Below are 13,256 nucleotides of genomic sequence, written 5' to 3'. Positions count from 1 at the left end.
CTTTGTCTTTATCATTTAGCACTAGATATTCTGTATTGTACACTTATGTTGGAATATGTGTATTTGGGTGTTGCATTTCACTGCCTTTATATAGTTCATTTTCTCTCAAATTCCCAAGCCAGTTATATAATATTGATTATGTCAATACGTGTTTTTAATTTAATGGCAAAAGCAAAGGCAGGACCCAAATTTCAACTAAGAAAAAAAGAAAAAAAAAAAAAAGAAATACTGAGTGTTCTTGTGTCTACAGACAAATTGGACAGAATCAGTGCCTTTCCAGTATTACAGCTGTTCATGACATAAAATATCACTTCATTTACGTTAAAATCCGTTTTATTTTTTTTTATAGTAAACACAAAACCACTGACCTTTGTGTGTTAACATGATACCTATGCTCTTCTGTACAAAACTTGCTTAATAACTCCCTGGATAATGTAACACAACAAACTATCTATAGTTTCTAAAGGGTTTTCTATGCTTAACATTTCGTAATCTCTTAAAAATGATCATTGAATTTCTTTTTTTAATTCTTGAACTTGTAATATGGACTGAAGAAACAATAAAGAAAAAAAGTAGTGATTTTTTGGGATTGTTTCTGATCTCATAAAAGAAATCTTTCAGGCGCTGGCACCGTGGCACACTACGTTAATCCTCCACCTGTGGCGCCGGCATCCCATATGGGCACTGGGTTCTGGTCCCGGTTGCTCCTTTTCCAGTCCAGCTCTCTGCTGTGGCCCGGGAGGGCAGTGGAGGATGGCCCAGGTGCTTGGGCCCCGAACCCACATGGGAGACCAGGAGGAAGCACCTGGCTCCAGACTTCGGATTGGCGCAGTGCCGGCCATGGCAGCCATCTGGGGGGTGAGCCAACGGAGGGAAGACCTTTCTCTCTGTCTCTCTCTCTCACTCTCTGTCTCTCTCTCTCACTCTCTGTAACTCTGTCTCTCACTCTCTGTAACTCTGTCAAATAAATAAATAAATAAACTTAAAAAAAAAGAAATCTTTCAATAACTCAAAATAACAATTGAGTTTTTTCCTACATATGCTTTATAATATAGTGAATTTTCAGTTATTCAATTTTCTAAGGTTTTTTCATATGTCCCTTTGCTTTTATAAAAATGATAATGTTTCTATTTTTACTCTTTTAATGGTGACATGTATGTACATTATTCTTATTATTTTCTGTTTTTATCACCTACAATGGGCCCCGCATTGTGGCACAGTGGGTTTAGCCATTGCCTGAGACAATATGCAGACCAAAGTCTAGATTGTGCCACTTCCCATCCAGCTCCGTACTAATGTGTTTGGGAAGGCAGCAAAAGAGGGTCCAAGTCCTTGGGTCCCTGTCACCCACGTGAGTGGCCCTGGTGGAGTTCCAGGCTTTGGCCTGGCCCAGGGCCCAGTTCTGGTGATTGCAGTCACTTGGGGGAGTAAAGCAGTGCATGGAAAATCTCTCTCCCTCCCAACCATACCTGTAACTCTGACTTTGGAATCAGTCAATCAATCTTTTCACCTGTAATAATCAGATATTGATGTAAAATACATTGTTTTTAAAGTGTATAATTTAAAAAAATATTTATTTATTTATTTATTTATTTGAGAGGCAAAATTACAGAGAGAGGGACAGAGAAAGATGTCATTCATCTGCTGGATCCCACCTAAAATGGCTACAATGGTCAGATCTGCTCCAATTCAAAGCCAGGAGCCAGAGGCTTCTTCCTGGTTTCCCATATGGGTGCAGGGGCCCAAGCACTTGAACTATTTTCCACTGTTTTCCTTGTCCATCAGCAGGGAGATGGGTTGGAAGTGAAACAGCCAGGCTTGAACCAATGTCCACCCATATGGGATGCCAGCACTATGGGCAGAGACTTAACCTACTACACCACAGCTCTAGCCCCTAATGTGTATAATTTGGTACATTTGAGTAACTGTGGAGTCACTAGCACAGTCAGGGTAATAAACAATCATCCACCTATCCCAGAAAGGTTGATTTTTTCCACTATAAAATTCTTCCTGCACCTTCCTCCCCCCTTGAGGAAAACACTAATATACTTGGTGACACTCTACATTTGTTTGCATTTCCTACAATTTTACTAATTGTACATAGATTGTAATTGTATAAATAGTAACTATTTCATTTACCTAGTTTAATTCAAAATGATTGATATTTTTCATCTTGTAGCATGTGTCAATAGTTCATGCTATATTCTTTTTTTTTATTAAACTTTTATTTAATGAATATAAATTTCCAAAGTATAGCTTGTGGGTTACAATGGCTTCCCCCCTCCCATAACTTCCCTCCCGCCTGCAACCCTCCCCTTTCCCGCTCCCTCGCCCCTTCCATTCATGTAAAGATTCATTTTCAATTCTCTTTATATACAGAAGATCAGTTTAGTATATATTAGGTAAAAATTTCAACATTTTGCCCACATAGCAGCGTAAAGTGAATAAACTACCATTGGATTACTAATTATAGCATTAAATAGCAATGTACAGCACATTAAAGACAGAGATCCTACATAATTTTTTTTTCAAATTAATTAATTTTCTATGCCATTTCCATTTTAACACCAGGTTGTTTTTTTTTTTCATTTCCAATTATCTTTATATACAGAAGATCGATTCAGTATATAATTAGTAAAGACCTCATCAGTTTGTAGCCACACAGAAACACAAAGTGTAAAAATACTGTTTCAGTACTAGTTATAGCATCACTGCACATTAGACAACACATTAAGGACATATCCCACATGGGATGTAAGTACACAGTGACTCCTGTTGCTGATTTAACAATTTGACACTCCTGTTCATGGCGTCAGTAATCTCCCTAGGCTCTAGTCATGAGTTGCCAGGGCTATGGAAGCCTTTAGGGTTCGCTGACTTTGATCTTATTCCGATAGGGTCATAGTCAAAGTGGAGGTTCTCTCACATGCTATATTCTTTATTATTGTTCAGTTATATTCTTTGAAAGAAATAGCTCAGTTTGCTTATGCTTTCAGTAATTTTAATTTTTTCTGGAAAATAATGATTTAAATTTTTACTTATTTAAAATTTTACTTATTTTCTTATTGATAAGGAGAGAGATAGACAGAGCTTCCAATACTGTTTCAGTCCCAAAAATGCCCACAACAGCTAAGGGAGGGCCAGACCAAAACTAATAGCTGGGAACTCAGTACAGTTCTCCTACATGGGTGGCAGGGACCCAACTCCTTGAGTCATCAGCGTTGCCTTCCAGGGTGGCTTTATCAGGAAGCCAGAATAGGTGATGGAGCTAGGACTTGAACTCATGCACTCAGTATGGAGTGTGGGTGTCCCAAGTAGTGTCTTAACCAATGAGCCAAACACCTATCCATATCTGTTCATATTTTGGTGGAGATTGGATTGTCTCCAGTTTTGAGGATTACCAATACAGGTATTATTAGTCTTCATGAAAAGCATTAGTGTGGATGTGTGTTTATTTCTCCTGACAAATTTATAAAAATGAATTTATTAAATGATTTGGTTAGGTGTACACTTCAATTTTTTGAAATATAAAAATGAATTTATTAAATGATTTGGTTAGGTGTACACTTCAATTTTTTGAAATATAAAAATGAATTTATTAAATGATTTGGTTAGGTGTACACTTCAATTTTTTGAAACGACTGTTTTCCCAGAGCCTATGTCATTTTTTATTTTCATTAGTAGTCGCTGAGTGTCCCAGTTCCTCTACAAGCTTATGAATACTTGGATGTTAAATATGTAGAAATTGTACATTCTAGTAGAATTGTAGTGGTCTCAATGTTGATTTCATTATTAAGTAATAATTCCCCACTGATGTAAGTTTTAAGTTCTTTAGAGCTGTATGCACTTAAGAATTTTGCCCATGTTTTCTCTGTTCATTTGTTTACTATTAAGCTTTGAAATTTGTTCATATGTGTTGGATATACCTTATTTATTAGATAAAGATATACAAATAGCGTCTCAATGTTTGTAGATCTCTTAGGAAGGACTTTCACAGAATGAGGTAATATTTTGATTATTTCCATCTTAACAATTTATTTGTTTATGGGTTTGCTCCCGGTGTAATCATTAAGAAATTGTTTCCAATCCCAATATCACAATTTTCTTCTAAGTTAATTCTGGGCATTTCATATTTTTGGTTTTAAATTTAGGTCTGATTTAGCTTGAAGTAGTATCAGTATAAAGCATGTGGTATAAAGTTCTTTTTTTTTTTTCTTTTTAAAAAATATACAATGTCTCAGTACAAGTTTTTTAAAACACTGTACTTTTTGTACTTTTCTCATTTCTTTACACTTTTGTTGAAAATTAGTTCTTTATTTTTATGTCTATTTCCAGATACATATTTTGTTTTATCTGTCTATCCCTTTTGGCAACGTGTTAATGATGGCAGCTTTATTAGAAATCAATTGATGTTAGTTCAGCAGCTTTGCTCTTATGTCTTGAAGTTGATACATTTATCCATTTATCCCCAATTTTTAGAATATGCATATGCATTTTAGAATTGATTTGCCAATTTCTGCTGAGATTATCATTGAAATTTCATTAAATCTAAATGCCAATTAAAGTTGAATGACATTAACAATATTAAATTCTGTGACATGTGTATTTAGATCTTTTAAACTTACTTTTAATAGATTTTGGTATACTGAGCTTTCATAAAGACTAATATATAAATATTCCATATTTTTATTCTTTTATATATATTTTGATATTTTCTATATAAACTATCAGGTCATCTGCAGATAAAGACAGCTTTGTCTCTTCCTTTCAAATCTGGATACCTATATTTTCTCTGTCGAATATCTTCAATCTTTCACTGTTCAGGATGATGTTGTCATAGATTTCGTTTCTGAACTTGAGGAAATACCTTTCCTTTTTTACTTTTCTCAATATGTTCAACAGAAATAGATCTTAGATTTTATCAAATGTTTTATTTCTGAGCTAGCTTAGCTTTAATATAGTTAATTATGCTGGTTGGTTTTCTAATACTATATCAACCTTTTATTCTTTGATTAAATTCCATTTTATCAAGAGGCATTATCTTTTAATTTTTCTTGTATTTATTTTTTATTAGCAATATTTATAGTATGTCCTTTGTGCTTGGCTGCCTTTATGAGTGTTGAGTTATATTTATTTAAATACTCTTTTATCCTCATCCTTTTGTCTTCTCCTCTTTGCTGTAAGTTTTGTTTATTTTGTCATTGCCCTATGGGTTCCTAAGGTTAATAGCCTCATCCTCTTCGTTGTTCAGTTTAGGAGAATTCTGTTGTTCTTCCTTCTTCTTCATAACCTCTATTCTTTCTCATTCCCACTCTGATACTGAGCTAATACAGAAAATTGTTTTATTTATGTTACTAGATTATTCAGCTCTATAATTTCCATTTGACACATTCCTACAAGTGGTTATTTGGAGCGTAAGCCAGTGGATAGAAGATACCTATCCATGTATCTATGTATCTGTCTCTATATCCCTATTTCTCTCAGCCCTCTGCCATTCAAATCTTTAAAAATATGATTTTCTTGGTTCTTAGTGTGACATGTAATTTTTGTTGTATCCCAGTCATTTTGTTTAATATGTTATGTGAATCAAGTTGCAAATTTAAGGTTTTTTTTTAAGCAGAAATTCACTGTGTTTGGCACACAGGTTTGTGGGTCATAATTCCATTTACAATATATATTCTAGAGTCTACCTGGAACTACTTTGGTTTGACTGAATAATCTTTTGTATTGTGGGCTATCACTGTTCTCTGCTGATATTAATTGGGGTGGTAGAAAGAGCTTTTAAGACTGGGCTGCAGTCTTTACCAAGGAGGTAAAGAGATACTTCCTCTAACTTTGGCCAGGGGCATTGCCAGTTGGTAATTGCTGTGGAATGTTACTTTCTGCCTGTGGAAGAAGTAGGAGGATGAAGATGTTGGGTTAGGTTTCTCCTCACTGAAGCTCTCCAATGCCCTGTCCCTAGGTAGGGGATGATAGTCTCAGATCCTTGAAAACAAAGTGACCTGCCTAATTGTACATTTATGTTGGGATCCCCCATCTGTGTTCACACAGTGCCTCAGGTGGGAAGGATGCTCAGGTCCAGTGGAAAGGAAAGCACTTCCACTGGCCGCCTTACGGCCCTGGTTCTTGTGGACTTACCTGGTGTTGGTAGGACTCCCTTTCAACTCAGAGGTGGTCTCAGCCTAGTTGAAGTGCCTTCTGTTATATGTTGGGTGTGAGATAATGCTAGGCCTTGGTGCATGAAGGTATTTCTGACTCCCAGCATTTTTACAGTTCCACCAGCCCTGAGACCCCTAATCAGTTGTTCTTCTTATCTGTCAGAGTTTTCATCTTATTGTCTTTTGCATTTTTAAAGTATTTATGGTCATATTTAGTGGAGAGGAAGAGAGTCAGTCTGTACCATCTTGTCAGGTCCAGAAGTTGTATCAAATTGAGTTGCTATTCTTCTATGAGTGACTTGAGGGTGATTGATTTTTCTAAATGTCTAACAAGTTATATTTCCATGCTTATTAACTACTGCTTCACTAATTATTGTTAATTCTTCCCTTAGCTTACACTAGAGTTTAAAATTATGAATATATTTACAACCTCTCCAGATATGTTTGTAAAAAATAACTCCCCAAGTTTTTGTTCTTACATTATTATTTTGAATCTTTGAATTTTAATTTTCTTACATTTTTCTCAAAATGAATTTTGGAGAAACTGGCATTGTCTTAACTGGCAAAATCAAATATACTAATCCAATACTTTAAAAAGTATTGATAGTTATTGATAATAAGACTCCATCATTATTACAGGTTTGTAGGGAAAAGAAAGGACAATATTTAATGATGAAGTAGAATGGCAATGCCTCTTTATTTTCCCCCAAGTGAATTAGGGCAATTTTATTTAATTTGAATATGCACTATTCAACACTTTCAGGATCAATTTTTTTCTTGTATTTGCAGAGCTTATCCCATTTTATGCTGAATAATAAATGTTCAATAAATTTTTTTTTAAATTAGTAAGTGCAGTGATTTGAAAATTTTACAAATATTTATTTCTGTAGACTTAGTTATTATCCTTCATTTTGTATAATTTATAGCATAAACTCACAAAGATCAAAATGAATATGATTGGCATGAGCATTGTTTTATATAACAGGAGGGCAAAGAGTAGTGGGGTAAGAGTAAGCATTGATGGCTGCCTTGCTGTGCTTGCATAATTTACTTCATTTTTATAAAATGTTTCTGACTATAGGAAACAAAGGAAAGATGGGAAAGACAATCTATTATTTCAAGGTTTTGCAACTGTGAAGAAAATTTATAAACATAATGATAATGTTTTATTTTATTTTTCATTTTTAGGTTCAGGTTCTGCGGAATGCGGGAGAAGAAGTGACCCTTACAGTGTCATTTTTAAAAAGAGCACCTGCTTTCCTCAAACTCCCACTGAATGAAGATTGTGCATGTAAGTATTTCTGAATAATGGGTACAGCATTCACATCATATTTATTTTCCAAGCCATTATTTTCTGGTCATAATTGACCATTTTTCTTTAAAGCTGGGATTCCTGCCTCAATATAGATATTCTTATATCATAGAGAATACTCTTAATCCTTATGCAAAAAGCATCAATCTTATTTTCCTTTCAGAGTGTTTTCATCACATTTTCTTCCATTCTGTAACTGGAGAGGGTAATTTGTTTTAAAAATGGGTATCATATAAAAAAGTATGATTGCATTATGTATCTCTGTTAAATTTCAATTTAAGTATTTTGTGAATATATCATCTGTAACTAGAAAAAAAAATACACATTGATCTAATTACTAGGTTTGCTAAACAAGAGTTTACACAAAGGTTGTCCTGACTAGAGTAGGAAGATTGAAGGAAGTATTGATCTTTGTGGAAACACAATAATTCACAAAAGACTTACTTTAAAAGTTCAGTATATGTTTTGTTTCCTGCTTCTTTTGTTCTGAAATGAAACATATATTATCTACTATTTTTGCTAACCAAAAGAAGAATATGTTTCATTGATTCATAAAATATACGCAATAAAATGTGATGATGCACAAATTGGATAGTTCTGCTAAAGTGCACATTTGCTTAACCCACGTCTCTCCGTCACAGAAGAGTTTCTCTGTGCCTCTTCTAAGTAAATAACAGTGCTAAAGCAACTATTGTCTACTGCATTACCTCTTGTAGAACCCTGTTTGATAGAATCCTACTGTACCTATCTTTTTTAAGCTCTGCCTTCTTTCATTAGTATTAACTTTTTTCAGATATAGGTTCATCATATACATCAACAATTTGCTCACTTCTATGACTATGTAGCATGTAATTGTATGAAATTTGTAAAATTTATTAATGCATGCTCCTTTGTAGACACCACAGCTCTCCCCAGTAGTTTGCCTTTGTCAATAAAGCTGCTATAAACAAGGCTTTCAGCAGGTTTATAATTTTATTTATAATTTTATTTCACTATCTTAAATAGTGGAGTGACAGGATAGACATATAATTCAGTTGCTAATACATTGCTGAATGTGTTGCTAAAGTGAGGATTTTTTTTATTGTGGTGAATAACATGTAATGTAAGATTTCCTGTAAGAATAATTTTTGACTGTGTTGTACAATAACATGAACCACCTGCACCAGAACCCTTCCATCTGAACAAACTGAAGCTTGACACCCCTTACCCAAGAACCTCCCATTTCCACCTCTCATACTCTAGGCAAACTCCATCCATTGGCTGTTTACAAGAGTTTGACTACTTATGATGTTTCATAAAAGTAGAATAATGCAGTATTTGTCTTTTTATGACTAACTTACTCCACGTGGCATAATTTCCATCCTTTTTGTATTATAAAAGAGGCTATCTTCTTCTTTCATTATTTTCTAATCTTAAAAATATTATTAAATTTTACTTACTTATTTGAGAGGCAGAGAAACAGGAAAAGAGACAGACACAAAGAGAGATCCTATCAACTGGCTCACTTGTCAAATACTCTCAAGTGCTACCGCTGAGCCGGGGACTAAAACAGGGAGCCAGGAATTCAATCCAGGTCTCCCACATTGGGGACAGGAATCAATCACTTAAGCTATCACCACTTCCCCCCAGTTCTGCATTGTCAGGAAGCTAGAGTCAGGATCTGGAGTTGAGTCGCAAACCTAGTTGCACTGGTGTGAACGTGGGCTTAGCCACCAGGCTGAATGTCTACCTCTAATTATTATTTTAATTAACACATAATAATTATAATCATGGGTTACAGTGTGAAAATTCAGTACATTTATACAAGGTGAAATGATAAAATTAAGGTAATCAACATTCCAATTACCTCCTGCTGTTGTCCTTTAACAGTGTTGGTAACATTCAGTCTCCTCTTCCACCTATTCTGAAATAGACGATAAATTAATATTCACTGAAACATAATCATATCGATTCTATTTTTATGCCCATTAACCAACCCTTCTCTCTCCTTTCCAGAATATCATAGCCAATATTCTACTCTCTACTGCTATGACATTAACTTTTTAGTGTCAATGTGTGAATGAGAAATGTGCAGTATTTGACTTCATGTATCTGGTTTATTACACTTAAAATACTGACCTCCAGACTATACCATAAGTCATAGAATTTCATTCTTTTTAATGGATGAACAATATTCCATTGTGTGTATATACCACATTTCTGTATCCTTTCATCCATAATGACCATGGGAGTGAAGGTATCTCTTTAGCATAATGATTTGATTTCTTTGGAAGTACACCCAGGAGTGGGATTGCTGGATCATGTAGACCTACTTTTAGTTTTTAAGTACTGTTCTCCGTAATGTCTTTTCCAAATGATATTTGGATTAATAGTATATAGGAATTCTCCTTTCTTTACTTTCTTAGTAACACTTGTGTCTGTTTTTATAATAACTTCTATAAGAAGATGAGTTGATATCTCATTGAGGATTTTGGTTTACATTCCCCTTATTATTATGTTGAAAATCTTTTTCATATATTTATTGGCAATTTGTGTTTTCTTTTAAGAAATGTCAGATGAGTTTATTTGCACATTTTACATTGAACACTTTGCTTTATTACTACTAATTCATTTTATTTATTTATTTTTCTCCTATTATAATTTGATCATCCATACTTGGCTCCACTTCTGGACACTTTCTTATTTCTGTTAGTTTATGAATTTATTTTTTCATCAATGCCAAATCTTTAAGTACTGTAAGATTTTAATGTTTCCTAGAATAAATGCTTCAACTTTGCAACTTTTCAATATTGTTTGGCTATTCTAGATCCTGCATTATTGTATATATTTTGTTTAGGTTTTTTCAATTGTGTGCATTTTAAAACTAGCCTGCCAATTTGTATAAAAATCTTACTTGGATTTTGAATAGGATTAAACTGGATTTATTGGTAATATGGATAATTACTCAACAAAAACTATACATTTTGTCAATAAATACCTATCTATTTATTTATATTTTTATTTTCCTCAGTAATATTTTAGTGTTTTCAATGGTAAAGTCTTCTGTAACTTTAACATTATTTCTGTATATTTTATGCTTTAAATTCCATTGTAAAATATCTGCCCAGTTGTCTATTGATAATAAATATGTATACATAGTATTTTTCACATTTAAACATGCTATAACCTGCCTTATTTTTTCATTAATTCTAGTACGGCATTTTTGTGTATCATTTACATTTTCCACATACAATTATGTGATTCATAAATAAGAAATTTTAATTCTTTTTTACTGTCTATACTTCTTTAATCCCCTTTTCTTGCCAGTTACAATAGCTAGGACCTCTAGTGAAATGTTGAATAAAATTAAGAGAAGACATTGTTGTTCTTGGTGTCAGAGAGGACATGCCCACTCTTTCATAATTAATCATGAGTTAGCTGTAGTGTTTCCAGATGCCTGTTGTCATTTTGAAGATTTGCCTCCTATTCCTACAATACTAAAGATATTTTCTTAACATAAGTTGATGCTGAATTTCCTATAATATGTTTGTGCATCCTTTGGGACATTATGAATTCTTTCTTTAGTTTGTTGATATGGTAATTTTTAAAAATTGATTTTGAATATCAAACTAAACTTGTGTTCTTAAGACAGACTTTACTTCATCACAAAGTGATAGGTTTTTATATTTTTATTGAATTCAATTAGTCAGTATATTATTAAGGCTTTTATTTTTCTTATCTATGTTTCGGGAGAACACATTTTGTAGTTTCCTTTTCTCATAATGTATAATGGGGCTTTGATATCACTTTTATCATATTGTCATATGAAGTTGTGGTAGGGTAACTCCCTTTTTCCACAAAGAATCTATTAAGAGTGATAGTGTCTTTATCTTAAATTATGAAATAAATTAATAAGGAAAGCAATCAGAGGTTAGAATTATAATTATTCTCTTGTATAATTTTATCTCTTAATAGAATGTAGGACTCTTCTGATAGGCTCTTTCTTCTCTTACACATTTTCCTTATATTGTATTTATCCCCATTGAGTTACTAATTTATCTGATGTGCACAAAGTACTTCATTCATACTCTTCCATTATTGCTTTTAATATGTTTTAGCTTTCAGCGATGACCTTTTTCATTCTTGAATTGGAAATTTTGTATTTTTTTTTCACTTTTATCTAAATCATTCTTGATCTGGGCGTGTATATTTTATTCATCTTTGCAAAAGCTCATTATTGCATTAATTTTTCTATTATTCCTTTCCACTTGTAATATTATTATACTTTGCAAACTGTTTCATCTTAATTCCCTCTTCAATTACTAACTTCTTAGGAAGCAAAAATCCATCATTGCATTTGTACTTATCTTCTTTTTTTTGTATTATTTGAAACATGAGTGCTTAAAATGCATTTGGAGAATTTGTTATATTCTGTTTTTATTTACTCAGTTAAAATGGATATGTTTTAAGGTATTCTGTATAAGTATTAAATGATCATTTAACAAAGGAGAAATTCAGATAAACATTACAAGAAAAAGTAGGTACAATAAAGTGTGAAATCCTTATTTTTTTTTTTTTATTTTTGACAGGCAGAGTGGACAGTGAGAGAGAGAGACAGAGAGAAAGGTCTTCCTTTTACCATTGGTTCACCCTCCAATGGCCGCCGCGGCCTGCGCACTGCAGCCGGTGCACTGGCCGCTCTGATCCCAAGGCAGGAGCCAGGTACTTATCCTGGTCTCCCATGGGGTGCAGAGCCGAAGCACTTGGGCCATCCTCCACTGCACTCTCGGCCCATAGCAGAGAGCTGGCCTGGAAGAGGGGCAACCGGGACAGAATCTGGCACCCCAACCGGGACTAGAACCCGGTGTGCCGGTGCTGCTAGGCGGAGGATTAGCCTATTGAGCCACGGCACTGGCCAAAATCCTTAATTTTTAAGAGTAGAGAAACTAAGTCTAGGTTAGTGTAAGAAGAAAGTTTAATACATTTTTTCTCATTCACTTTTCATATACTACAGAATTTTAGGTTCATAAAAAAAGAGAACAAAGATTTATATTTATGAGCACATTGATTTTTTTTGTTAGGAGTATTACATATCACTTATGATATTTTAATTTAAGTATAATATTTCAAATAATAATTCAGAGTTAATTACACTTATATAACTTATTTATCCATATTAGAAACTCCAAAGAAATTAATATCTTTAAAATGCAAATTATCAGAGTTAGGGAGCCCGTGCTGTGCCACAGCAGGTTAAAGCCCTGGACTGCGATTCCGGCATTCCATACGGGCACTGGTTCTACTCTCGGCTCCTCCTTTTCCAATCCAGCTTTCTGTTAAGGCTTGGGAAAACAGGAGAAGCTGGCCCAAGTCCTTGGGCCCCTGCACCCACTTGGGAGACCCAGAAGAAGCTCCTGGCTCCTGGCTTTGGATTGGCTCAGCTCCGGCTGAGCTCCGGCTCAGCGTTGCAGCCATCTGGGGGAGTGAACCAGTGGATGGAACACCTCTCTCTTGTCTCTACCTCTCTCTGTAACTCTGTCTTTCAAATAAATAAATTAAATATTTTAAAAAGTTATCAGAGTTAAAGAATACATTTTATAGTCCCATTTTTAATAGTTAATAAATTTGAGGAGAGCAGCAAGATGGTGGAATAGAAAGAGAGCACACTGATAGTCCAGGAAAAGACAGTTTAATAAAAGTGGAGATACTGCAGGTTCAAGGAAGAGTAGGGGAAGAAACAGCAGAGGAAACTCTTCCGGAACTAGTGATTCACAGTGGACCTGCGTGGAGAGTGTGGGAACCCAAGT

At 34.2% G+C, this 13,256-nt stretch overlaps 1 protein-coding gene across 2 annotated transcripts in view; it reads left to right on the top strand.

Annotated features, from left to right (window-relative positions):
• The window catches only part of SNTG1 (syntrophin gamma 1), a 398,393-nt gene that overhangs the window by 120,909 nt on the left and 264,228 nt on the right, over positions 1-13,256 (top strand). For both annotated transcript variants that reach the window (XM_062189597.1, XM_062189596.1), the window contains exon 7: positions 7,347-7,449. In XM_062189597.1, the coding sequence (XP_062045581.1) occupies positions 7,347-7,449 (103 nt within the window). The remainder of the gene's footprint in view (positions 1-7,346; positions 7,450-13,256) is intronic.

The sequence above is a fragment of the Lepus europaeus genome, chromosome 4 (assembly GCF_033115175.1).
Source record: "Lepus europaeus isolate LE1 chromosome 4, mLepTim1.pri, whole genome shotgun sequence".
Taxonomy (NCBI): domain Eukaryota; kingdom Metazoa; phylum Chordata; class Mammalia; order Lagomorpha; family Leporidae; genus Lepus; species Lepus europaeus.
This window is presented reverse-complemented; position numbering and strand designations above follow the sequence as displayed.